The 26,696-nt window shown below is 45.5% G+C and overlaps 1 protein-coding gene across 7 annotated transcripts in view; it reads right to left on the reverse strand.

The window, feature by feature from the left end:
* Positions 1-26,696, reverse strand: part of mef2d (myocyte enhancer factor 2d) — an 83,962-nt gene that overhangs the window by 45,804 nt on the left and 11,462 nt on the right. For 5 of the 7 annotated variants that reach the window (XM_080005443.1, XM_080005445.1, XM_080005442.1 and 2 more), the window contains exons 1-2: positions 15,808-15,958; positions 3,320-3,712 (exon numbers count right to left, since the gene is read on the reverse strand). In XM_080005443.1, coding sequence (XP_079861569.1) covers positions 3,320-3,373 — 54 coding nt within the window. In that variant the 5' untranslated portion in view covers positions 3,374-3,712; positions 15,808-15,958. Of the gene's footprint in view, positions 1-3,319; positions 3,713-15,807; positions 15,959-26,696 lie in introns of those variants that run through there. The other 2 variants (XM_080005441.1, XM_080005440.1) reach the window with 1 other exon arrangement.

Raw genomic sequence — 26,696 nt, forward strand, 5'->3', positions numbered from 1 at the left:
CACATGCATGCACACACACACACACACGCACATGCACGCACACGCACAGGTGAAAAGCCAAATTAAGCATTAAGTGATTCCACTGATTGATGTGAAATGGAAGGATAAACAAGCGGGTGGCAATTAGTGTCGAGAATAGAACCTCCAGGTAACCAATGGCAACTGAAGAACAAATCTTCAGAAGAGGAGGAAGAGTGAAATAGATAAAGAGGGAGAGACAAAAAAAAAGGGCGAGTTGTGGTTGTGTGGCTGGTGACTGAGGAAGCCAGAATGACAACCATGTCCTCCTCCACCTGCTCTCATGTTCATATCTGCCTTCCACTCAGTGGTTCAGCCATAATGTTGTTTTTCTCTCATAATAAACCCATAGCTTTCGAAGATAGAACGGAATTCCCATAGAATGGAAGAGATTTGGTTGTGGTTTTTTTTTTGTTTTTTTTTAACATTTAACCAGTTGATTTGTTTATATATTTCGTATCCAAAAAAAATACATAATTCTGCATCAGCTCATTTACTTCAATCTAAGGTTTTTAAAAGCGGATATATTATGCTCCTATTTACACAATTTAAAATAGGTCGCTGAGGTCCCCTAAACATTACTATCAGAGTTTTTGAAGTTCTTCGCTAAAAACACCAAATGCATTCGAGCCATTGTGACATGCCTCTTATACCATAGTGCTCCAAAACGGGCTGTTTTAGTGTGTGCAGCTTTAATCGTAAATGAGCAGCCAAGCCCCTAGTTCTGAGCCAATGGTGTTTGAGCTTCTCCGGGCTCCGTTTTATTCACTCAGCAAACTTTCACTGATTTCACCTCATCAGTTCACTAAAATCTGTTTGTAGGCAAATTTGAGGCGAGAAATAAGCAATCCAATTTCTGAATCTTCACTCGTATCACAAGGCCTCATTCAAAGGTTGAAAGAAACGTTGAAAACCAAGCGTTTGGAGCGTTCGGAGGCCTGGGGTCTTGGTCATAGCCTTTACTTTGTCATTAGTTTACCTCATTATTTGACACTTTGGCCATTTCTCATACGAACATCCCACACTGCAATATTAAATATGACAGAAAATAAGGAAAACAGCATGAAAGCAAAACAGGCCCCCTTTAAGTGGCCGTGATGATATTTGACTAGCCGGCTATTTTGGCACATGCCTTGTTCTGGTAATAACATGTGTAACCATCTAGAAAACAAAAAAAAAGAAGAAGATGCAATTAAAAGCTTATTGAAATATTCTGGGCATTTTTTTTTTTTTGTTTGAGTCAGAAAACAAAGCCCCGGTTGGAATGTCGACGCAGAAAACCCCACTCACTGCAGCTCTTCCAAGAGAAAACATCATGTTGAATAAAGTGTTGTTTTGTTGAACCGGGCTGGTACTGGGATCAAAACGCTACGAGCGGTGTTTGAAACGTCAGGTTCCTGATTCCAAACGCCGTCTCATTTGAAGCGGGAGCCCACACTCCTCCGTCTCATACAGTAAGAGACGCCTCTCAGAATCCACACGTAGGAGGACAACAGACTTGCAAGTGTTCCAAAATCCACTTGATTGCCGCCGAGGTGTTTGCCTGCAACAGCGAGCAAGAGACGGAACAAGAACAAGAACAAGAACAAGAACAAGAACAAGAACAAGTCGGGCAAAACCCTTTTTTGTGTCTGCATTCCGACTCCGAATATGGTGTTCTGCGACAAACTCCTACGAACAGAGTTTATCGTTTATTGCCGACCAGTGGCAGTTACATTTAGAATTTCTGTCCAACCGACATAAAAAAAAGGAAACAATCAGCTTAAATTGGCAATTTGTACACAATGAATCAAAATGACCAAACGCGTATTCAGGTTCGGAATGTTTCAGCTATTTACAGCGTACAGGCCTGAACAGTAACCTAAAACCAAGCAAATATTTTTCCCAAACCGTTGTCTCATTTCTCTATCCAAAATAAATGCACGTGGGTCAAAGCAACTCCTTGTAACGCGAGGCAACGGCATCTCCTACAGTGTTTCCACGAGTCCCCCTGGGGGCTTCAGATCCAGTGCCCCTTGAGGTGCTTTCACCACTTTTATGGTGTTTACTGAATCAAATACACACAACTTAGTATCGAAAAAAAAAAATCTATGGTCGTATTTGTCGTATTCTGGCAGTGTATCGCTCCCTGCATCGGGAAGCCAAGAGTAATTCTGTACAGTAACAGTGAATTAGTTCGAATTTAGTCAAATTTATCTTTTTAACACTATGCAAAGATATTTTAAAGCAGCTCATGACCTTTCAGTATATCTCAGAATATATCTGTTTCCAGCATTAGAAGAGTTGGCTGAATAATAGGTATTGCTTAATGGCACGACAGCCCAAATAACATTCAAATGTGCATTAAAAAAGTCTGTTTGGTGCAGAGCACAGGGAACCATTCACTTATTTTGGTCTGCCCGGTGGTGGTCGATATGAAACCGCTGACCCCGGCGGCATGGTCGGGGATAACTACATGGTGCATTACCTCACTCACAAACTCTTCGATATCTGATAGCCAGTTTTGGCTCCATTAGCCAACCGGCCAGAACCACCGCCTCCCACCAGATCTAGTTTCAGTTTCCCTCGTCTGATTGTGTACAGCTGAATAACAAGCCACCATCACGCCCTGATCCCTCGGAGTCCATGTTCCCTGCCCTCTATGGAAATGGCACCCTCTGAGATTGATGGGGACAAAACCAGAGATTAATTTTCAGGCCCTGCGGCCACCTGGTTTTCAAATTGCTAAGGTCTTACTCAGTCAGGGAGTCTCTCTCTCTCTCTCTCTCTCTCTCTCTCTCTCTCTCTCTCTCTCTCTCTCTCTCTCTCTCTCTCTCTCTCTCTCTCTCTCTCTCTCTCTCTCTCTCTCTCTCTCTCTCTCTCTCTCTCTCTCTCTCTCTCTCTCTCTCTCTCTCTCTCTCTCTCAGGCAGGGATGTCAAACCCATCACTCAATCTGCTCAATGGAGCACAGCCAGTTTACAAGTTGACTCATTTTAGATGGATCATTTACCCTTTCATCTTCTGACAAAGCCACTGATGATGATGTAACTAGAATGACACACCGTGTTGTTTGTATACATACTGTACATTTCCCCTTTTTTGGGGTGAAAATTGGAAGTAGGAGGAAGAGGGGAGGCTGTGATGGCCAACATTGTGCTGGTCATGTGATGTTCCATGGGCCCCACGTTAAACAACACACACACACACACACACACACACACACACACACACACACACACACACACACACACACACACACACACACACACACACACACACACACACACACACACACACACACACACACACACACACACACACCTGTCTGTTGCGTTCGTCTGTGATCCGCTGAATCTGAATCTTTTTCCTCCCCATGGTTCCGGTGTGGCGGCGGGAAGGTCAGGGGGATGTGGTGAGGTCAGAGGTCACGGAGGACCTGAGATGGCCTTCTGGGGGCTGCTCTAGTGCAGACTAGGCGCTGGTATTGGCAGTGTCTGTTAGTTCCCTCGCTCACTTTCTCGCAGTCTCTTATTTTCTTTGGGCTCCACCAGTCGAAGCAGCTTTCTCCGACCCCAGTTCGGTGAAACAGAAGGGAAGAGGAGTTTGGGATTGGGTTGTGCGGTGCCCGCTTCAGATCATGGTGCTCTGCGGGGTTTGAGGTCATCCACTCACTGCCTGGACTGGGATCCTCTCACCAGATCAGCTGGGCAGCTTCTGTTGAGCAGAAGAGGGACATTCATCAGACCCAGATAGACACACACAGAGGAAAGGATCATCGCCGGTGAATTTTGACCCACTTTATGCAAACACCAGCACTGAATTTGCCCATTGCACAGGAGCAAAATAAGACTAATAGTGGTCGTGCATTTGGCAGCATTAGCTACCAAATGCACAACCACTATCAGTCTTATCTTATAATAATTTATCATCTACCACCATCAGCCTTATTTTATTTAAATATCTGTATACTATAAAAATCTGCATAATATACATAAACCAAAAAAATGAGTGAGGGTAAGATAGTAAGAGACACTTCTCATGGGGTTAGTGTTTCCCGCAAGGTGGGTGGTGGTGGTGGTGGGGGGGGGGGCGGGGTTGTGGCGTGCGCCGCGGAGCCCAGGGCCCTAAGGGGACTGCGCGCAGGAAGGCTGTGCTGTGTCAGCTTCATTAGAGGCATCACCGCCACATCACTGATCTGCTGGTCGCCTGCGGCAACCGGCTGCCCCAGCCCAGCCGACCCGAAACACTGAATGTGATTCCCCCAATTGAGGACTGAGCAGAGGGTCGCAGAGCGGCGCGCTGAGCCCTCAGCCCTCCACGCGCTCCTTCTTTCAGATATCCCTAGGTCCCCCCCCCCCACCGAGATCATTTATTCTTAACTGAAATTAGACGGGCACAACGATTGTCAAACAGGCTCAATAACTGAAGATAAGCCTTCAAATGAACAAGTACATTCAAATTAATATTTAAAACAAAACCTGCCATGCATCTCAACAGCAAAAAAAGGCATGACACTGTGTGCTACCGGTCACATCCCGAACATTTATAGATAAGCCTTCAAATGAACAAGTACATTCAAATTAATATTTAAAACAAAACCTGCCATGCATCTCAACAGCAAAAAAAGGCATGACACTGTGTGCTACCGGTCACATCCCGAACATTTATTTTCAAACTCTTTTCCATGTCTACGCAGTGGCCCCAGGACGCTTTGAGACTCCTGGCATCAACACACAATAAACCTTTGGGGCAGGTCTGTGTAAATCACAGCATTCAATTTTGCCTTAACAAATGGGATCTTGGCTCTCATATCAGGTTGGTTATATTAACAACATCATGCCGTGTTAGCTAGACCACGGTGAATCTCCCCGGTTGCAAGCAATAGTGATACAGATGAAAAGTATAAACATGTGTAAAATGTGTATAAAATACAAGTATATAGTATAAAAATGTGTTTAATTTAACATGAAATGAGTTTGGTTTACAATATGTTTCCAACCATGTTTGAAATGACAGGGAGCACATATAAAAAAAATCAGGGTTGAGGCAGTAAGTATTTGTGCATGTCAATTTGTGAATGAAAGAGCCGGCAGCCGCAGCTCAGGAATGGCAACAGAGGCGAGGACCATTTTAAGCTCGGCTACTACTATTTGTGGTTCAGTATTAAAAATAGCACTCTATATATACATGCTGACTGTGTGTATGCGCGCACACACACACACACACACACACACGGCAGCATGACAGTAGGAGCGAGTGACTGTGTTGGAGTTGAAGCGTCTGAAGAGCCTAGAGAGCAGACACTAAACCAGGTCTCCAGCATTGTTTGCATTCCCTCTACCTGGGGGAGCACCAGCAGGCGCTCAGACGTCTTCCACAGGAACAACAAATGCAAAAACTCGAGTGTCGTGACAATGACGCCGCCTTTGCACCGCTGTGGGCGTGGAACGCACGCTAGCTTTGAGTGGATGCAATTGGCTTAGCTTCGGCAGTGAGTTGGCGATGAATTATGCATTTGCTGTTTGGCTTAGAGGCAGGCGACAGGAGGGGGAGGTAAAGAAATAGGGTGTATGCATAATTGGTTGGTAATAATAGGGGTTGAATAGAGAATAAGGGTGTTAGCCCTCTTTGACATGGAATCAATTCATCACTTGATGTGGTTGCTACGTCTTTCTATAGTAATTATTACAAGATAAGAGGTTAAATTCCTCCCATATTGTGCAGCCATAACAATCAGGCCAGCGCCGTGCTCCAGTTTTGAGGAAGCATTGGTCCGGAGTTCAAAGCCGACACTCAGTGGGATTTGTCTTTCGGCTGCGGGATGATCACACATGAAAAGGCTGCTTTATCTGCCCAGGGTGGTCAAGTCGTGACCTTTTACCCTTCGTGCTGCCGGAGCTTGCTTCCCATGTCTGATGTCAGGCAGCATCTCTGCTCTCACATGGACGGGGCCGAGGGCCTGAGAGTCTGCTGCTCCGCTGAGCAGAAAGGGATGACGGAGAGGGTCTGGACGGGGAGCAGATAAACACTACTAATGGTGATTCCGCTGCAGATCTAGATTAGAACCCTGTGGAACACCTCCTGCAGGTTCAGACAATTTATTTTTAACGAGTCATTCAAAACTGGAGGCGGAATACATGGGTTTGTTACTCAGATGTCATTAACAAAAAGCAAATCTGTGTCTAATGGGTACAAATGTCAAAATGTTAATTTGAAACGCCTCAACCATAACCAGTCCTAATTAGAAATTGGTGTATATGTTCTGATTAGAACGCGGCTCTATAGAAGACTGTTTTTTTTCTTCTATAGAGCTAAAACTTAACTAGTAAAATTATGAAATGTATCTTAAGGCTTGAGTCTGTATTTGTTCACTTTCCATATTTTTGGGGTTTTAGTGTTATCAAAATGAAGCTGTCTGTAAAAGGCAGAAAAAAAACGTATGTCCAGACATGTAGAAATGGGAATACATACGACTGAAATTCAAAAAATAACATTAAACTGTAAAATATAGCGGCTTAGCTATAAAGAGGGCATATCAGGCCACAGCCTACTGTATAAGCTGCCTTCAGTAAAGATTAGTCTGCAAAAGAACAGTTTGAAAATGTTGCGTCGCTTCATTTTATCCCGGACATCTGTTGCTGACTGCTAAGCATTTCACCAGAACTCAGATTGAGCCTACACGGGTGGGGAGCCACAAGCTGGAAAAGGCCATGGTATTTTATCGCCTTCATTTAACGTTCTCCATGAAGCATTTGCCCGTCTTCCATTCATAGTTGCACGCACTCACACACAGGGACCGTACAGCTCACATTCTTTCACTATGGGCTACTATAGCAGCTACACTGGAGAAAATGGGGGTTAAATGCCATGCTGAAGGGGGCTTCAAAAGTGGATGATGAAGTGGTTCATAGTGGCGTTTATTTTTTTTCCCCCCTCTAGCCTGGGTGCGTGACCCATTCCTCTGTCCTCGGGGCAACCATCACCAGGAGTATTACAGATCTGTTGCCACCAACGCAACTCTCACAGCCCAATGTGTCAGAGCCTGCAGGAAAGAGACACAAGGGTCACGACTGAGTCATGACACTTTGGACTTCAGCCACTCGGGTCATGCGAAAGGGAGAGAAATTAATGTGTTTTGTGTTTGATGATGCAACTATGTGACCTCACAGTTTATACAACATAGATTGTATAATGATGACTGACAATTAGGGATGCCATATTTGACATGAGTTCTGATGCACTGTGCAGCTCCGTGAACCGAAATGTTTTCAAATCCCGCAAATGATAGAAATATATAATCTGTGAAACAGACGCCCGGGCATTATCTATGAAATGCCAATTCTGGCTGATAACATTAACACATCAATTTATCAGTCAGGGGTGTACTATCTATGTTTGTGTGTGTATAGCTTTCTGTACGTCCATTCCTTATTGTCCTGGTGTGTAAGTGTCAGTGGAGCAGGCTGGGGCAGAGAGATAACAGTCGGTGACAGGGACTGCTGCTGGTAGGTGTGTGTGTGTGTGTGTGTGTGTGTGTGTGTGTATGTGTGTGTGTGTGTGTGTGTGTGTGTGTGTGTGTGTGTGTGTGTGTGTGTGTGTGTGTGTGTGTGTGTGTGTTCACAGGGGTGGTGTGTCTCTGTGCCTGTATATGCGGAGGTTGCTGGTTTCTGGAGCTTGGCCAGAAGAGCACTGCTGAGAAATCCATCACTTCTCTCACTCAGCACCAGCGTCTGCCAGTGGTGGCCACAGCCAGGCTCCACCACACACCCCTAACACACCGTCAAGAACAACCAAACTCTGCCTAACCGGGTCCTGTGTGGCTCCATGGGTGGAGCACAACACAATCAGTGTCAGGGTCAAAAGGCTGGTTAAACACACAAACAGCAAAAGCAAAAGCAACCCGAACACTCTTGTGTTGATGTTGGGTTTGCAGCTCAGTGGGTAGAATGTGTCATGTGCACAAAACCAAGGCAGAGGGTGTTAACCCCGGTGTAGCCAGGCCAGTAGAGTGAGCTGGTACCAGGATCATGGGTTCCATTCCCATCGGCGCCCAATGCTTGTCATGTCTACATTCATTTTGCAACGATGCCAAACATTATCCATCAACAGGGATGGCAAAAGTTAAAGAGGCCCTATGACGCTTTTCCTTATTTTCTGTCATATACAGTATAATATTACAATGTGGGATGTTTGTATGAGACGTGGCCAAAGTGTCGAATAATGAGGTAAACTAATGACAAAGTAATCGCTGTGAACAAAACGCTCAGGCTTCCGACCGCTCTGAACGCTCCGTTTCCAGCGATTTTTTTCTACCCTCTCCACGAGCTGACGTCAGCCTGTCACAGATTTCTTTGTATGGTCATCTGCACCATCTGCAAGCTTGAAGCACGGCAACAAAAGTCGGAACAAACTTTTAAATGAGGCCTCGTAGATCTAATATGAGTAGAGATTCAGCAACTGGATTGCTTGTTTCTCGTCTCAAATTTGTTCAGAAACAGATTTTGGTTGCCTGATGAGCAGAAATGAGTGAAAGTTTATGGACTAATTACAATGCCGGGAGCTTTGCTCAAACCCCATTGGCTCACAGAACTAGGGGCCTTAGGAGGGTGGCCACACCCACCAATTACACCGTCCTGGAACAGGATGGGGTTAGAGGCATGTTAGAATGGCTAGAATGCATAATCGGAATGGTATTTTGATCAAAAAAACTTCAAAAAAATACATTGGGGACCTCTGAGACATTAAACTGTTAAAAAGGAGCATAAAAGGTACCCTTTGACAAATTTAAGGTACATTTCATTGCTATAATTATTTTACAGATGAAGCCAAACTGATTGTTAGTCAATGTACGTTGAATGGAAAACTGCCTCCATCACATATGGCTATATGGTTACAGTCCCTGTTATCTGTCTGTGTTGCCCTAATAGCAGACAGAACCAGTAACAGAGGTGTAACTACATTCTGGTGTCATGGCCTCTGCTGAAGGCAATCAAAATGACAGATCTTTCTGTCAGTTTGAGGTCCAGGCCGATCAATACTTCGACAACATTCTGCCTCTTTCAGTGGTCACCTGCTATGGGGGCGGGTGCGGAGCGAGGGCGTGGGCATGGGGCGACACTAGTCCTGCTGTGATGGACGAACACCGAGATGACGAATGAGGTCATCAGATGTTCCATACAAACACAATTACAATTGGGAATCGAACAATATCAAGCCTTGCGGCGCACAGGTGACTGAGCTCGTCACCTACGTACCCAACAACACCACAGAAGGTTTTTTTGTGAACCACATGAACAGAACAGAACAAGAGCTGCGAACAAGAGCTTCTCTCTCCTCCTCTCAGGGCCTTAGAGGAGGAGGAGTTAACATCAAGACAGGTTGGCCGGGCACAGAGGCAGAAAGAGCCCACCAAATGGAGGGATTTCTAACTGGGCTGTTGAATTCTCTCATCTCAACCCGGTGGGACCAAATTCACGGGCCAACCTTTGGGGTGGGGGTGTTCTGCCAGGACCAGCTGTGGGATATTTACAGAACTGTTTTCTCATGTTCCCAAGCAACGGGTTGACATAGCCACTGCTGCCATACTCTGCCCAGTGACCGACCGATTCTTCATTCAAACAGCATGTACTGGCACTTGGAGAAGTGTATCGGCAATTATCTGGTGCGATACGAGACGCATCAGGATACAGAGGTCAAGAAATTATATAACGAATACATTGCCAAGCTACCAATACTGCAATAGGCTAATACTGCAATTGGACTTAAGGAGAGACATATATTAAAAAAAAAAAAAAAATTTAAAAAAAAGTACTTATACGATACTGTATTACAATATTACTGTATCGCAAAAGAGTGTTACAACACTGTAACGCAACCCGGCAGGCAGGATGAACAAAATCCAACAAGCTAAGTCCTTCATTTATTGGCCATAATTATTTTGAGAATGCAATAAAGAATCACGCTCTAGTGTATTAAAACCTACCGGCAACCCTGCCGGTACTGTAGTTTAAAGAGAGGGAGTCCTTTACAGCAAACATGGCTGAGCGAGGGCATCAAAACATTCTAAGGGGAGTGACGTTCAGAGGAGGAGGAGGAGGAGGAGATGAGAGGAACAGTTACAAGGCTCTGTGAGAGGAGCTGCGACTGTGTTTGCGCTGCCAAGCCTGGCAGAGGAATATGATCGTCCCCCACCCCACCCCACCACCCCACCACCCCACCCCGCCCCAAACTCCGCTGTCTCCTCCCTCCCTCCCACTTCCTGTCTTGTCCAATCATGGGTGTATCTTGGGAGAGGTGTGGAGTGGAGATGGCAGGGTTGGGTGGGGGTGATGCAGTGCCAGGGCAGCACTTCTGGGGGGTTGGAGGTGGGAGGGAAGGAGGGAGGTGGAGACGGGGTCCTGTTCCTCTGCGCTCGTGAATCCCACCCCCGCCTCCGGTTTGGAGTCAATACTGCATGCACGCACGCACACGCACCCACACACAACTGAAACACATATACACACACAAAAAAAAATTAAAATAAAATAAGAAATACACACACGAGATCCTAGATACTTGACACAGGGAAACATTAATGTTACAAAGCTAAGGCTTCTTCACAGAGCCACTGGCACACACACACACACACACACACACACACGCACACACGCGCGCACGCGCGCACGCGCGCACGCGCGCACGCACGCACGCACGCACGCACGCACGCACGCACGCACGCACACACGCACACACGCACACACACACACACACACACACACACACACACACACAGTTCTGGTCAATGTTGACCAGCAATATTAATTAGAAACATTATCTGAACAGATTTTAGATAATCCACGCTTGTCAATCATCGCCCAAAGTCTATAAGCGCAGCGAGTCGTGCTTTGTTCCACTGTCATTGTGTTTGACAGTGACGTTGTCACTGAAATTGCCAAAGATGTTGTCCCGCGTACAATCAGTTACATTTGTTCCACAAACGTTCCTGGTGCGGCAGGCACTCTTCCCAGAGAGCACTCACTGCAAGAAAATTCCATCATAACAAGCCAAAACTTCTCAAAAATAAACACCATATCGTATTTTTTTCCCCTGTTTCGAGATGAGCTGAGTGGTGGTTAAATTGTGTGCATGAGATTACTCAGCTCGTTTTGATGAGTGATGTCTTCAACGACCCACCGCCTCACATTTGGGCTTAATATTAACATTTATTTAAGGGAACTAAGTAACGTTCTGAATGAAACAACAACATTTAAATGTTCTTCACCCTGAATTTTTTTTTTTTTAACAATGTTTAGTAGACTGTTTTTGTCATTTCTATTAAGTTTACAAAAAAAATCAACACAAATCATTATATCATATATTTTGTTCTTACATTGTTTGCGGTGTTGTTTGGCTTGTCGCACAGTATTAGCTTTTGTTGTTGGCACTGAGTCCTGGCGCTACCAAGTAACCAATGTGAGCAATGCGGCTTGACCAGTTGGGTTACATCACTGTCACAGGTAAAACCACAGGGCGTCACACCCGTCCATGGAAGGTGATGGAATAACTAGTGGGGAAAAGGAAAACACCGAAGTCCACTATGCAGGGTCCCTGCGTCACACAAACAATAGGCACAGCACAAGCATACCACACGTTACTCAATACGAGAACACAACAAGAAAAAGGCGTAACAGCATCATATTATCATAGGGTGGAGCAACCACTTTCTGTGATTTTTTTTTGTTTTCATAACAAATAAATCTGAGTGCCGCAGCAGTCCACTGCATCTGCTTTAACGTTTTGATAGTAGGCCACTCAAGCAGCCAAAATTAAACTCATACCACACACACACACACAGACACAGACACACACAGACACAGACACACACAGACACAGACACAGACACAGACACAGACACACACACACACACACACACACACACACACACACAAATAAATGTGTTTACATGCACACTAATAATCAGATCGTAGTGGGTTTAGGGGAACGAGCCACAAATGGCCATAAAAACTGCGTTGAGGGATTTCTGTGATGGGAGCAAGGTTGTGATCTCATTATGAGAAACCCAATTAACATGACTAGATTCCTGCCACATCTTTCAAGCTATTTGAGCCTGTAAGCGTTTCGTTGAATTTATCAATGTGGATATGTAGGAATTTTAAACTGTAACAACTTCATGAGGTCAGTGAATTCTGGTGAAATCATGCTTCACAAAAAGGCAAATATACGTATATACAAGGGGTCGAGAAAGGTCAATTGCAATGCAAGAACTCCGGCAATGCAAAATTCTGCTTTCTGACAAATGAGTCAAGGGGAGCGTTCTGTGTTCTATACCTGAGAAATGTGCATTCAAGGTAGAATAGTGGGGAGGGCTGTTTTACATAATATTTGTCCACAGCTGAAATCACACTGATGCTTATGCATTTATGTAAACACCAATTGTATTACTGCTATGAACTGATTAATTAAAAAGCAGTCTGAGAATTGGTGTCCTTGTAAAAAGCTCTCATTATTTGTTAGCAGAATGAAAGAGCATCAGAATCGGGAATGGGCGGCTTGCCTTTTTAGTGACAGCCTGGTATCGAGGTTTCAAGTTGGATCGCCACAGCAGCTGGTTCCTGTCAAAGTGTCCATTAGCAAGGCATAGTTCCGCTGGTGCACGGATTGCCACCGGATAAGGGCATCGGTATAAAATACTTTTGCTATGTAATGAGACACCACCACAAGGTGATTTACGCCCAACAAACGAGCTTGCGGAGAAAACCCAGGCGTGGCACGGCGTCGGTCGCGCCGGCTGTCAGGACGACGTGTACCAATCAAAACCCTTTCACTCAACAAGGTGGACGTTTAAGACGCCGCTGCTGCAGCAGTAAATGCTGCTCTGGCCGACTGCACAGAGCTCCCCACCTCCGCCCACTCTCTCAGAATATAAGACCCAATCAGTGTTAATGCCTGGCTCCGTTCCACGGGGGGGCGATAAAGCCCAATCATGACGCAAGCAGTCTTCTCTCGTGGAGACTTCCCACCAAACATATTGTTTGTTTGTCAATATGGTGCACGATTGGATTGAATAAACCGCTTTATCAATAACAAAGCGTCTTGATTGAATATTTAATATAACCTGCTACATTGAATTATGAACTGTACAACGGCTGTGGATAGAGTGGAATTGAAAGAGAAAAAGGATTTCTCAGCTGAGCAGCCTCTAGCCTCCTATTTCACAACGTTCTCTATCGTTTGTTTTTTTTAAATCTGCTGCTACGTAAAGGCAAAAGGTCGACATAGGTAACACCACGGAAATACCCTCTTGCAAAAAAAACGAAAACATTTGATGCTATCAATGCCATCATGGGAGAGAGGGCGTCAACACTGTAGCCTTGATGTGTACAACTGCCGCCCGTCACCAGTCAAACACGTTCTCATCAATGGCCTCTCACAAGGAAGGCAGACACGCTCTAGATAGTCGAGTGGCATCTAAATATAACCCCTTATCAAGTGAAGTTATCATGTTCAGCTTTGCGCAGATGGTTCGGAGTGTTCGTTTGGTGCAGTACTGCGTAGCGCTTTGAAGAAAATCACAATGAACTGTGTTTTTGGAAACTACCTGTGGGTGCGACATCAAATAATATCTGTCGCAAGTTTATCGAAAGCGTTTGTGGAAACTAACACAACATCATCATGAGGTGGCAGCGTTTAACATGGCCACTTTGCGCTGGGGCTGCAGGAACTCAATCACTTTTTGAATTTTGAAATTGCGATTCGAATGTGTTTTTTTTTTTAAGAAATTAATAATTGACGATAAATGTTTCGGCTAACACCAGCGAATCAATTCACAAGGTGATGAGCAGTAAAGTTCAATATAACTTTGTCAAGTTTGTTGCACCGTTAACACACATTCAAGAGAAATATTCCCGGCGGAGGTGTGCCAGGTCAGTGCCGCTGTTTCATCGCGTGTACAAGGGAGGGTGCGCCTTCGACCAGAATGTCCAGTAATTCCACAGGTGGGAGGTGAAGGTGGGAAATAAACCCGACCCTCACCGATGGAATGTCCCCTAGTGCAGAGGTTCCCAACCGCCGGCCGTTCCCAACCACCATTTGCCACCGGACCCTGAGCCCACGTGCGGGACATTTTCAGGAGCGATCTGCGATCTACTCCGCCGTGGAGTAGCAGCAGGAAATGGAGAAAATAAACACATCTAGAATTTTTAATTGCTTTGTTTGGAGAGAGGATCGCTCTTGTTCGGAGCTGCAGAACCGTGCGTAACGCCCCCCCCCCACACAAAATTTGAGCGTTAGAAATTTGAATATATTTGAATATTACAAATAATAAAGCATACAAATTTGAATGTGATTATAGAGCAGCCCTAATTTGCGCTGTTGTCAAGGTCCTCTTCCAGCAGGGAACTCTACTTTTCTTGATGTGTAATGTGGGGGATGGGGAAGGCCAAGAGGAAAACAGTTTGTCACCAATAAACCTGCAAAAAGCACCGAGTAATGACATTAGAGTGAGTGATTGACTCGCCTTGAGAAAACCAATTTTCTGTAATCATCGTGTTCTTGAACGATGGCTTCTAGGGAGCCGCCAAATTGCATTGTGGGACTACATATTATTCCAACGGTGCCTTACAGATCAGTAGTCAGAGTGTTATTCTTTACAGCTTCGTGAGCTGCTACTGAGGACTTTGAAGCAGATGTAGAATTTCAGATCAATTCATGTGTAACATAAAAAAATAAAATAAAAAAAAAAGACTTGATGGTAATTTCCAGAGTCAAATAGGAAAAGCAGCTATTGGAGAATATCGCCAATCCAAATTTAATACATCCATTTTAATATCAAGAGCTGATATCATTAAATAAGAGCACAGAAGTGGTGTTATTTTCTGCATTTTTGAAAAAGTATTTTAGATGTCTCACATGGAGAATTATGGATTACAAGGATTTAACAAGTCTAATTCAAAAACTCTCGGAGTCTATACATAATAAAGGCTCAACTGAACCCATAAATGAACCTCACCATATCAATTTCTACTTCAACAAATCAAAATAAAAACGCTGAACCCGGAGTAACCCGGTATCTCTACAACGGCAGCACAAAGAAAAGCCTTTCCCAGAGCGGTTGTCCGAGCTCGGAGGGCGTCCGCTCTGTTGACGATGGGGGGGCCACAGGCCACACAAGTCACCTCGCACCCGTCGCTATCTACCTCGTAAAGCTCCCGGAGGCGCCAGCAGTGCAGCCCCTCTGTAGCTGCCCGAAGCGATTAGAGGAGAAGTTCTCAAAGCATGTTCCAGGGACTCACGAAAGGCCCTTGAGGAGGAGTTCAGCTGAGGTCTTCAGCCAAATAAAAAGTAGCAGGACTTCACAACTGATTTAAATCAATTCAAATTAACTACATTTAAGAATATATTACACTTTTAAGACTATCGTTCTCTCCCAGTGTACAGGGGCAATCGTTTTATAGTAATACTACATAAACAGCCACAGTCCTCCAGCCAGATGGGGAAAATTCAGGAAAGCAACATAAAAAAAAAAAAGTAACAACTCAACTCAACTGGCCTCAGGTATCTGGTGAGAAAGTTTCTTCTTAGGACAACTTATTGGTAAAGGTCATGGTATTGTAGCTCCGCTAAAATCAAGTCTTTTCAATTAAACTGAAATGAGGAGAAACCTCATTCATCAGCCTCAAACAGACGCATATCGATACACACATCAAAAGGCGCGGCTGAGTTGAATTATTTCCAGGTGTGGATCATGTCAGTCATGTGGGACCATGCCGGACCGAGTGAGAGATAAAAACGGCTCAGCCGGTCACTCTTACCGTCGACGCCGAAAGATTCCGGCGGTGTCACGCTTCTCTGCCCCGCTCAAAAAAAAACAACTAAAAAATGTTTCGGAATTACTCGGCACTGGATTCAAGGGGAGTTCCAGATACGGCGTAATCCAAGTTAGAGATCGCAGAAGCCCATAGTCCTGAGGAGAGTTCCTACGCCTCAGAGCAGCACATGTGCCATCTTTTGAGCGGCTGTTGTAAATGACAACTGTTAACGGAGCGCCTCGCTACGGATTGGACACCCCTCCTCTCCGAACCACCCTTCTCTCTAGACACCCCCTCCCCTCTGCTGTTTCTTGTCGGACACGGACGCACACACACACACACGGACGCACACACACGGACACACACAGACGCACACACATGGATACAGACACACACGGATACAGACACACACGGACACACACAGACACACACGGACACACACGGACAAAGACACACACACACACACACACACACACACGCACACGGACACACGGACACACGGACACACACACACACACAAACACACCCTAACTCCTCCCTGGTCACCCTTTGCCCTAATATGCCTCTAGCAACTGCTCCCTATTTATCAGTGTCCATGTTGTTAATTAAGATGGTTATTGGCAGGCTGGTTGTATGTGAGCGTGTAAGACACAGACCGAGGGAGAGGGAGAGAGGATGAGACGGAGAGAAATTGCGTGGCCGAGTGTCAGATCACCGTGGCTTCCAAGCAAGCCGAGTGTATGTGTGCAAATTCTCATTTTCCACTGTGAGCTTGGGGGTAACGGCACAGCAGCTGCCTCCGTACCTTTTGCTCCAGCAGCAACTTGCATGACTCCCGTCCAGCCACGCACGGGCACACACACACACACACACACACACACACACACACACACACACACACACACACACACACACACACACACACACACACACACAAATACTCAGCTGTTGTAAGGTTCGACACACCGGTGTTGCTCTTTGCCAGCCAATCAGATCGGTGCGGCTGAGCCCGAAATGGTCCTTTGCTGTCAATCTTTTATAGATGCCTTGTCACATCCCTCCACCCTGTCAAGTCCAATAACGACTGGCAGTGACACCATTGAAGGCTCGGGACTGACTCAATGTCCAAAGCTATGAAAATCAAAAGTTCCGACACAAATGTGTTTTCACCACAGCAGAGCGCAGGACAACCACCCTGAGTTACTGTATTGTATCTCAGGGAGATTGTCATCTCCGTCCATGTTCAAGAAGGGCCCCGCTTCCCAAGCAGTGAATCTCAGGCCGTGCCCTTTCCCGACCTTGAAATCTCTGAGGGGCCGGGAGGGTGTGGGAAACGGAGGGCCAGGAGCCCGCTGAACAGTTGTGTCATTGAGTTTCCACACAACGCAGCAAATATGTGGCGAAACGCACATCTGTGCCGCAAATTCAACGAGGGGGGAAACAGGGGGCAAAATTCCAATGGGGCAAGCTTGTTCTGGAGCAATAACTTATATGGGTAAATCTCGAAGCGGAACGGCTGGGGATGGGAACATGGTCTATTGGACACGGAAACCTACCCATGGACGGGGAATAATATACACTCCCTTAACAAAACAGCGACTGTGTCATTACGTTGACGACCCAATTGCTTCCACAACAAACGTCGGTGATGGGTATTTGCCTTATCTCTCCTCCACCCTGCTCCTGGTTTTTCCCTGCCTGCCTATTCCATTTGTTGCTTGTGCATGAGGCAGCCCGCAGGCCGTCCACGGCAAACACATTGTTTTGGCCCAAAGCCGAATATGAGGATCTGTGCGCCTACCTCTCCCCCCCGCCCCCTCTTTCCCTCTCTCGCTCTCTCTCGCTCGCTCGCTTCCTGTGACAAAAGGAAGCAGTGCCCGAGACCGTGTTGCCAGCTACATACATGCCGTTGTGAACAGGCGAGGGGGCGAGGGGTAGAGGCGGCAACACAGAGACTTTAGCGGAACGGGAAAGGTTATCTACTCTCTCTCTCTCTCCTTTTGATAGAATGTCGAGGAGACAGAAGAAGGAGCTGTTCCTATGCCCCGAGGCTCCACTATTTCAGTCAAAAGGAAACACTCCAGCGCATAAGCTGCGCTGCTCATAAATACCCCCCCGCGCGCAGACACACACACACACACACACACACACACACACACACACACACACACACACACACACACACACACACACACACACACACACACACACACACACACACACACACACACACACACACACACGGCTTTGAATCACAAACATCGACTGTGGGGGACAACACTGTGGAAACCAACAGAAAATGTTAAAGATATAAAAGGGTAAGACGTAAGACGGAGGCATTTTTCCACACAAGGTGTGCGCCACCTGAGCAACGGCCCCCTGTTACAGTACATCATCGCATGGGGGGGAAAAAAAACAAAAAAAAACAAAACAAAAAAAAAAAAAAAAACCTTACCCTGTTCAACAAGAGCTTATTTGGTACTTTGTCTTTGTAGCCACTGACTAATAGCTTTGTGAATAAACACGATATGCTCTCAAGTGTATGACAGTGAACTCCCTGATTATGCAAATCTCCCTCCCTCTCGAGGATGGGGCGAATTAAAGCAACAAAAAATAAGTGACAAAGCTTTACTCTGGTGTGGGCCAGTGTGAGTAGGTCTCTGGCGTGTGACCTACATCGCAGAGGAATATTATTATTCCACGCCATCTTCCCTTTCTCTGTTGACAAACTTTGTGCTCCATAAACATATCACCCCCCCCCCCCCCATGCTCGAAGGACACAAATGAACAAGACGAAGAACCCCTCAACTGGCACGGCAGTTTGAATTGAAGCCGATCGAAAAACTGCATTCAGCGAAATTTGAGTCTGACTTTTGAACCCCCCTGTACATCTATTCACACCGTCAGAGGAGTAACTAGAAGTGCACAGACCGCCAAAAAGAAAAGAGTACGCTGAAAAGCACATGTATTGGTAGATTAGGAAGATGATTTTCAGGGCAATGGGCTGCGCTTCGCGGATCTTCACAGGAAGTCTACCAATTCAAGTAAATTAGCAGAAATGTCGCTAAATGCAGCTTCAATAAGAGTGCGAGCTTAATTAGTCTTTTTATTAAGTTCATTAATTGAACACAACCAATGCTGTAATGATTATACATTTAGATCATTGCTCCCACCTCAAACTGCGCTCAGAGAGAATTCAAACTATTCAGCAGGTTTAGAGCCCATGGTGAAAGCAGCTGTCACAATGCTCCTTCAGTAGCATGCATTATATACAGTACACACACACACACACACACACACACACACACACACACACACACACACACACACACACACACACACACACACACACACACACACACACACACACACACACACACACACACACATTAAAACAACAACATTAAAACCACTGACAGGTGAAGTGAATAACGTTGCTCATCTTTTTCCAATGACACCTGTCAAGGGGTGGGATATATATGGCAGCAAGTGAACAGTCAGTTCTTGAATTTGATGTGTCGGAAGCAGGAAAAATGGGCAAGCGCAAGGATCTGAGCCACTTTGACAAGGGTCATGGGTGCCCAAGGCTCATTGATGCGCGTGGGGAGCGAAGCCGAGCCCGTCTGGTTCGATCCCACAGAAGAGCTACTGTAGCACAAATTGGTGAAACAGTTGATTTTGCTATGATATAAAGGTGTCAGAACACACAGTGTATCACAGCTTGCTGCGTATGCAAGTGGTCAGAGTGTCCATGCTGACCCCCGTCCACCTCTGAAAGCACCTACAATGGACACTGATCGTCATAACTGGTCCATGGAGCAATGGAAGAAGGCGGCCTGGTCTGATGAATCACCTTTTCTTCTCCATCATGTGGATGGGTGGCTGCGTGTGCGTCGTTGACCTGGGGAAGAGATGGCACCAGGATGCACTATGAGAAGAAGGCAAGCCGGCGGAGGCAGCGTGATGTTCTGGACAATGTTCTGCTGGGAAACCTTGGGTCCTGGCATTCATGTGGATGTTACTTTGACACGTGCCACCGACCTAAACATTGTTGCAGACCAAGTTCACCCCTTCATGGCAACGGTACTCCCTGATGGCAGTGGCCTCTTTCAGCAGGATAATGCACCCTGCCACACTGCAAATATTGTTCTGGAATGGTTTGAGGAACATGATAAAGAGTTCAAGGTGTTGACTTGGCCTCCAAATTCTCCTGATCTCAATCCGATGGAGCATCTGGGGGATGTGCTGGAACAACAAGCCCGATCCATAGAGGCCCCACCTCCGACTTCCAGGACTTAAAGGATCTGCTGCTAACGTCTTGGTGCCAGATACCACAGGACGCCTTCAGAGTCTGGTGGAGTCCGTGCCTCCACGGGTCAGAGCTGTTTTGGCAGCACGAGGGAGGAGCTACACAATATTAGGCAGGTGGTTTTAATGTTGTGGCTGATCGGTGTACATGTCTAGGGATGAAACCTAGAGCTTGGCAATCTTGACTGATTGATTAGAATAGCTAGAAAAGTCTATGGAGTTGAGAAAATTGCAGTACCTTCCTGTAATGCAGCCCTAAAGACAACATTTAATTAGATCACAATATCAAATCGATATATCGCCCAGCCCAAATGGAACCCACTACAAATGTTTTTTATTTATTACCATTCAATAACACAACAACAACAACAACAACAACAACAACAACTACTGTTTAACCAAACAGAAAGCTCTGATCAGGACAATAAACGTAACCCTTAAACAGTACGAGTATCAGATTTCCACCAACATGGCCCAAATTCTCCACAGGGGACCACAGTCCGACTGGCTGCCTCTGCATGTGTCAACTGACCCGGCGGGCCCCTCCTCCTCCACCCTCATCCGTGGCTGTCACAGTCAAGGGTCAAGGGTCAAAGACGAGCATTAACAGGCGCAACAACCTGTTCCATTTAACAGCCTGTCCCACTCAGCTGCCACCACCAAGACCCCAGACACCCACCCTCCCGCACAACACCTCCAGAACACCACCCAAAACCCCGACTCACGACTCCACTCATTGGGATTACAACACCAGTTACCCTCTACTCAGAGCACTCAATACCAGACAGGCGTAGATATTTGGCCGTTGCTTGACTTTAAACCTCCTTCTTCGGTTTCTCTCCTATTATGTACTGTTCTCTCCTTTCATGTTGCGAGATATTATATTATATTATACCAAATGGTTTAAAACTTAAAATAACTTTAAAAATGTTTTAGACTTCATACCGTCGGAATTTTTAAAGCCTTCTTACCGATGATTTATTTGAATCCGTGCATCGCAACATGACAATACCTAAATGTCATGATAACGTTGAAAGATTTTAAACAATAATATTTCATTTTGAATGGCTCCGGCCCTGCACCTCCTCTTTCCGAGTGTCTCTGGATTCAACAGTTCAAACGAAAATGCAGGTCACGGGCGGCTTTAACATGAATCCACTGGATCGGTCTTTCAGGGAAACACCAACAGTGTCTCGTGGTTTGTACACGCTGTATGCCCAGGCCTGCACTGCAATGTGCTGCTCGCTCAGAGAGGATCGTCCGTCTGTTGGCTGGCTGGGCCTCACAGTCAGTGACACTAATTCCGCTTGGATTGTTGTATTTGAAGATCCAACACGATTTCAACCAATTCTGAATACAATGCAGGATAAGAATGAGCTTTTTCGGCAAAAGCGCCATTCACCCACTCACGGTTGCAGGCCAGGCCGGTAGGACCAGTAGAGACGGAGGAATCTATCATCCTGATAATCGTAGGGAATTCAGCACAACATTGATAAACAAAATAGTTTCTGCTTGGTTACAGTTCCAAGGTCCCGTATTGGATAACAGAGGTGGAGGTGGATCCCACCGAGATAGAAAATCCATTCTATTCTATTATTCTCTTACTCATAAAACCCACTCAAACATCTCAGACCTTGTATCATGTTTTAGGCTAATTTACACAACAAAACGATGGATAGATACATAAATAGACATAGTCACAAGACAGTACACACATAGTTACAATTATATTGAACAATTTCACAGCACTGCATTGTCAAATACATTGAGAAGGTATTTGTGCCAACTCTGCCCCCCCCAAAAGAAAAATCTGCGACTCGAGCTGCTTCAGTAACTGTGAGTGTTGGTATTCAAAAGATGGAAGCAGCTGACCCCACAGGACAGTGTGTGTGTGTGTGTGTGTGTGTGGAGGGGGGGGGGGGGGGGGGGGGTTTACAAGCTGAAGTGCACAGCACGACATGGAGCAGCAGGGCCCAACTGTCATGGCGCACCACGCCGGCATGAGGCTCCAAAGGCAGCGAGGCGTTTGATGTTCGGTGGGGCGGGGAGGCCCGCACGGTCTCCAACTCAGTCGCCGCCACCCCCTCACGCACACACACACACACACACACACACACACACACACACACACACACACACACACACACACACACACACACACACACACACACACACACACACAGTTCTACAACACTGACTAATGTACACACACACAAACACACATTCCCATCTCCAGTTCTATGACACTAAATAACAGTATTCAAGCGCACGGCCGCACAGACACACACACACACACAGACACACACACACACCAAGGACACGCGCGTACAAACACATACACACTTCTCCTCAGAAACAGCTGACGTTTTAACAGGCTTACAGCAGCTGACAGGCTACAGGTGGGGCAGAGGGGACCCTTCATAACCCCCCCCTCCGGCCATCTTCCAACTCACATAATCACACACACACACACACACACACACACACACACACACACACACACACACACACACACACACACACACACACACACACACACACACACACACACACACACACACACACACACACGTCACCTGTTGTGACTCCAATGGAATTGTCCTCTGTTAAAAGCCCCCCCTTTACCAGTAACTACATACCCTGTCCGTCCTACAACTACAACATGCAGCCACCCACTCACCCACACACACACGGACACAAAAATACGCACAGCCCCACCACCGCTGCTCTCTCTAACTCAGCGCCGTCCTGCTCGGAGTTTTAAACCAGGGCTTGCTGACCTGACAGTGTAGTATGTGCCCAAATGGCCGGTTGAGTCAGGCCGTGCACTGTGTATGTACGTGGCAACAGATGCTACGGCTAAAGGCTCTAAGCTCCTCTGATTTCACTGCCTTGCGTCCTAAGAGGAGGCCTTTTAATGGGGAGGTGGGGTGCGTGTGTGTGCGGGTGGGTGTGTTGGTGTGTGTGGGTGAAATCGCACCGCAGACCAGCCGCAGAGCCATCACTTTAATCCATAATCATTTTAACCCACAACATTGAGGTTTTCACTTTAATCACAACTGTACAGGATTATTAGTACAGCAACACAGTTGAATAGAGATCACAGTATTATTGCAGAGATGGCCACGGGTTTAAGTATGAAGTTATTAGTAGAATCCTGTGGTTGTAAAGTGTGACTGAGCCTGAAGACGCACACGTCCGACTTATTCTATTACTGCAGACTTTATCATAATGTTTCCTCGACCTTGCAAAGATGCAGTGTCTGGGTTCTTTTTTTTTTTTTACCACTAAATAGAGCGGCGCGTATGGGCTATGTCTATAAAATTGGTAAAAATAAAGCTGAATATTTATCCATAGATACAGTTTATGCCCCATCCTGTGAACACAGAACAATCCCAAATTCCTTTGTCAAAGTTAATTTCTGGTGAAATGAAGTCTGGATATTTGGGACAAGTATGGGTTTGTTGAAGAAGCAAAGCTGAAAAGAGAGTGGATCTGAAAGCGCAGCACTTCTCTGGATTGGGTGAGAAAACTATGGGATGAAAAAAAAAAAAAAAAAAAGCATCCGTGGATTTAGATATTCTTGCTGTCTGAGCAAAAAGAAAAAGCCTTTTCTGACTTTTCTAGTGCCGCATTTTCTTTAACCACAGAAACTAAAGTATATACATTTTTTCCCCTATTCTCATCACTTAAACATACTTTCTAAATTCAAAGATTTATTCGTCACACACATATTGCACTGAACATACATGTGGTGAAATGTTTATTTGGTAAACTCCAGAGACCGTTCTGGGCATAATACAAATACAAAAAATAAATAAATAAACATAAAAAAAAATAGGCCTGCATGCAGTGGCACTCACAATGAAACACAACTTTAAGAGAAGAAAAGGCATGTTTAGATGAGAAAACTCCATTTGTAAACAGTGTGCAGACCTTCACCTGCTTGTAATTGCTCCAAAGATCACATGGATGCATGTGTCACCGTTGATCTCACTGTATTATATACAGTACTGTACTGTATACTGACAAATGTGTTCTTTCTTGTAAAGTTCTGTCTTCATTTGTAGTGTACTTTATAGTATACTTCAATCTCCCGTGGTTGATGGTTCCTAAACCAGGCACCTTTAGAGAAGTGCTCGAGCCCTATGACACAGATTAGTCCGCATCCCAAATATAATTGAAGATTTGAAACATTCTCATTTAGCGATGCTTCTGTCCGCTGCTAAAACGAGAGAAAAAAAAAAAAAAAAAAAAAGTGCAATCACAACTAAAAATCCTATTAAAACAAAGATCCATAAAATCAATAACGAACAATCTCTTGAGCTTCCGAAACTATTTTTTTTCCCCCAAAACGGAATTAAACTGTAAAAAGGCCTTATAATTACATCAGGAACATACCAAGTAAATGACTGTATTACATTGCATTAGACGTACAGTATTAGCCTGCGCTCCACTCAAAAAAGGACCCGCATTTTACACACACACTGTGAAGGTAATGGGTTCAACTCTCTGTAGGTCAACAGTAGGTGGGATTCTGGCCCAATTTTGAAATTGTAAATGCTGTTTGCAAAATGTCGTTCCAGTTTCACTGGGCTCACACGGGTAAAAAAAAACAAAAACAAAAAAAAAAACATAAAAAAGAAATCAAACCTATAGTCTTGTTGTTGCTGCAACCAAAGTATTTCTGTAGGCAGCGCATTTCATGATCTTTGTGTCACCAAAATCTGTATGTTGGCCATTGGAATAACATAACACTGTTCACTGTACAGAGAATTCTAACATGAATATTTCAGTGTTTTAGTATCTGCATTCGACGACCTTTAGACACTTTTGACCTTTGTCAGTTTTATTCCTCTCCACCCCCCATGCTAATGAATCTGTTAAAGGGGACCGATTATGAAAAAGTCACTTTTTCAGTGCTTGTGCACATGCATTTGGGTCTCTGGTGGGTCTACTAACACACAAACCGTGAAACAAGACAACCCGTTTTTTTTTGTGAGCCGCCTTTTGTGAGAAAACATGTGATGCAACGAGCCGTTCAGATTTGCGTCTCCTTCCTACGTCATTTGGAGACTCACTAGAGTTAGAACCGCCCCCATCTGAGTAGCTCCACCCATAGCTGGAGGACTACCAAGCGCCGCCGGGGCCCCCTAAGCATGGGAACTACTCCGTTGGTCGCACAGAGCAGCGCAAATCTTTTAAAACAAAAGAGGAATTAATAGCAACTGTCTCGTGACAAAACTGCAGACAAGGGAAATCTAAGTATTTAAAAAATAATTGTGCCGTGTATGCGGGAGGTATGCGGCAGGTATGTGGTAGGTTGACGGTAGGTTGACGATAGGTTGACGGTAGGCTGAGCCGCGCAATCCGCTGCGTGTTTCTCAAAACGTAACCAATAAAAACAATGTGTTATAGAGAGAGACTCAGCAACTCGATTGCATATTTCTCGCCTCAGATTTGTTCGGCCTGCTAAGGTGAAATAAGGGAAAGTTTACGTACTTCATACAACTGAACCCTACTACTCATGCTCCAACCCCATTGGCTCACAGAACTTGGTCCTCAGGAGGGAGGTCACGCCCAAGCCCCATTGGCTGACAGAACTAGGGACCTGGCAGCTCGTTTACATTTAAAGCGGCACACACTGAAACAGGAGGGTTACGGAGGCATGTTAGAAAGGACAGAATGCACAATCCCAGTGGTATTTTCAGCAAAAGAAATCGTCACAGACATGTTTTGGGGACCTCAGAGACCCATATTAACCTGTTGAAAAGGAGCATAATATGTCCCCTTTAAAGAATGCAATAATGTTTTTTCTCTCTCTCTCTCTCTCTCTCTCTCTCTCTCTCTCTCTCTCGACCTCTTACTCTCCAAGCCTGATGGTGTTCTGACTGTAATGTGATAACCAGTTCAATAACATAAACAACTGCCAGAATCCTCTAGAGGATGGACAGAGAGAAAGGGAGGGAAGCACATATAGAGGCAAAAAAGAGGGAGACCGCCCCAGTGTGTGACTTGGTTTGTTTTGCTGTGTATGCACATATCTGTGTGTGTGTGTGTGTGTGTGTAGATTCATATACATGTGTGTAGCTGAGCGTTACGGGAGGGTGAGGGTGTGCATGCCTGCGTGCACGCGCGTGGCAGTGGGCGGACGTCTATGCGCGTTCTTGTCTCACATTGGGAGTGTGCGTGGGCTGCAGAGCATCAGCAGCCCGGGCTGGAGGTGAGGAAGAGGCAGCCCATTGAACACCATCAAATAAAACGTTATCTAATAGATGTTCCAACAGCGGCCCGGCAGAAAACAAGTACAACAAACCCACCATCGACGGATAACGGGTCGCTGGCAAAAAAAATAAATAAATTAAAAAAAAAAAAATCCTCCCCGTTGACCATTTGATTTTTTGTTTCTCCGCCGGAGCAGGATTCAGAAAACCCTCAAAGAGACGCAGTCCAGCGGATTGTTGTTGTGTAAGAAGCCAGCCAGCAACGCCATGGATTCTGGGTAACCGCAGCGGGGGTCAGAGGTGACGACGAAGCCGCTTTTACCTGTGGTTTTCTGCCTCATCTCAACTTCCAAGGAACGA

Source organism: Zeus faber, assembly GCF_960531495.2.
Source record: "Zeus faber genome assembly, chromosome: 8".
Classification (NCBI taxonomy): Eukaryota; Metazoa; Chordata; class Actinopteri; order Zeiformes; family Zeidae; genus Zeus; species Zeus faber.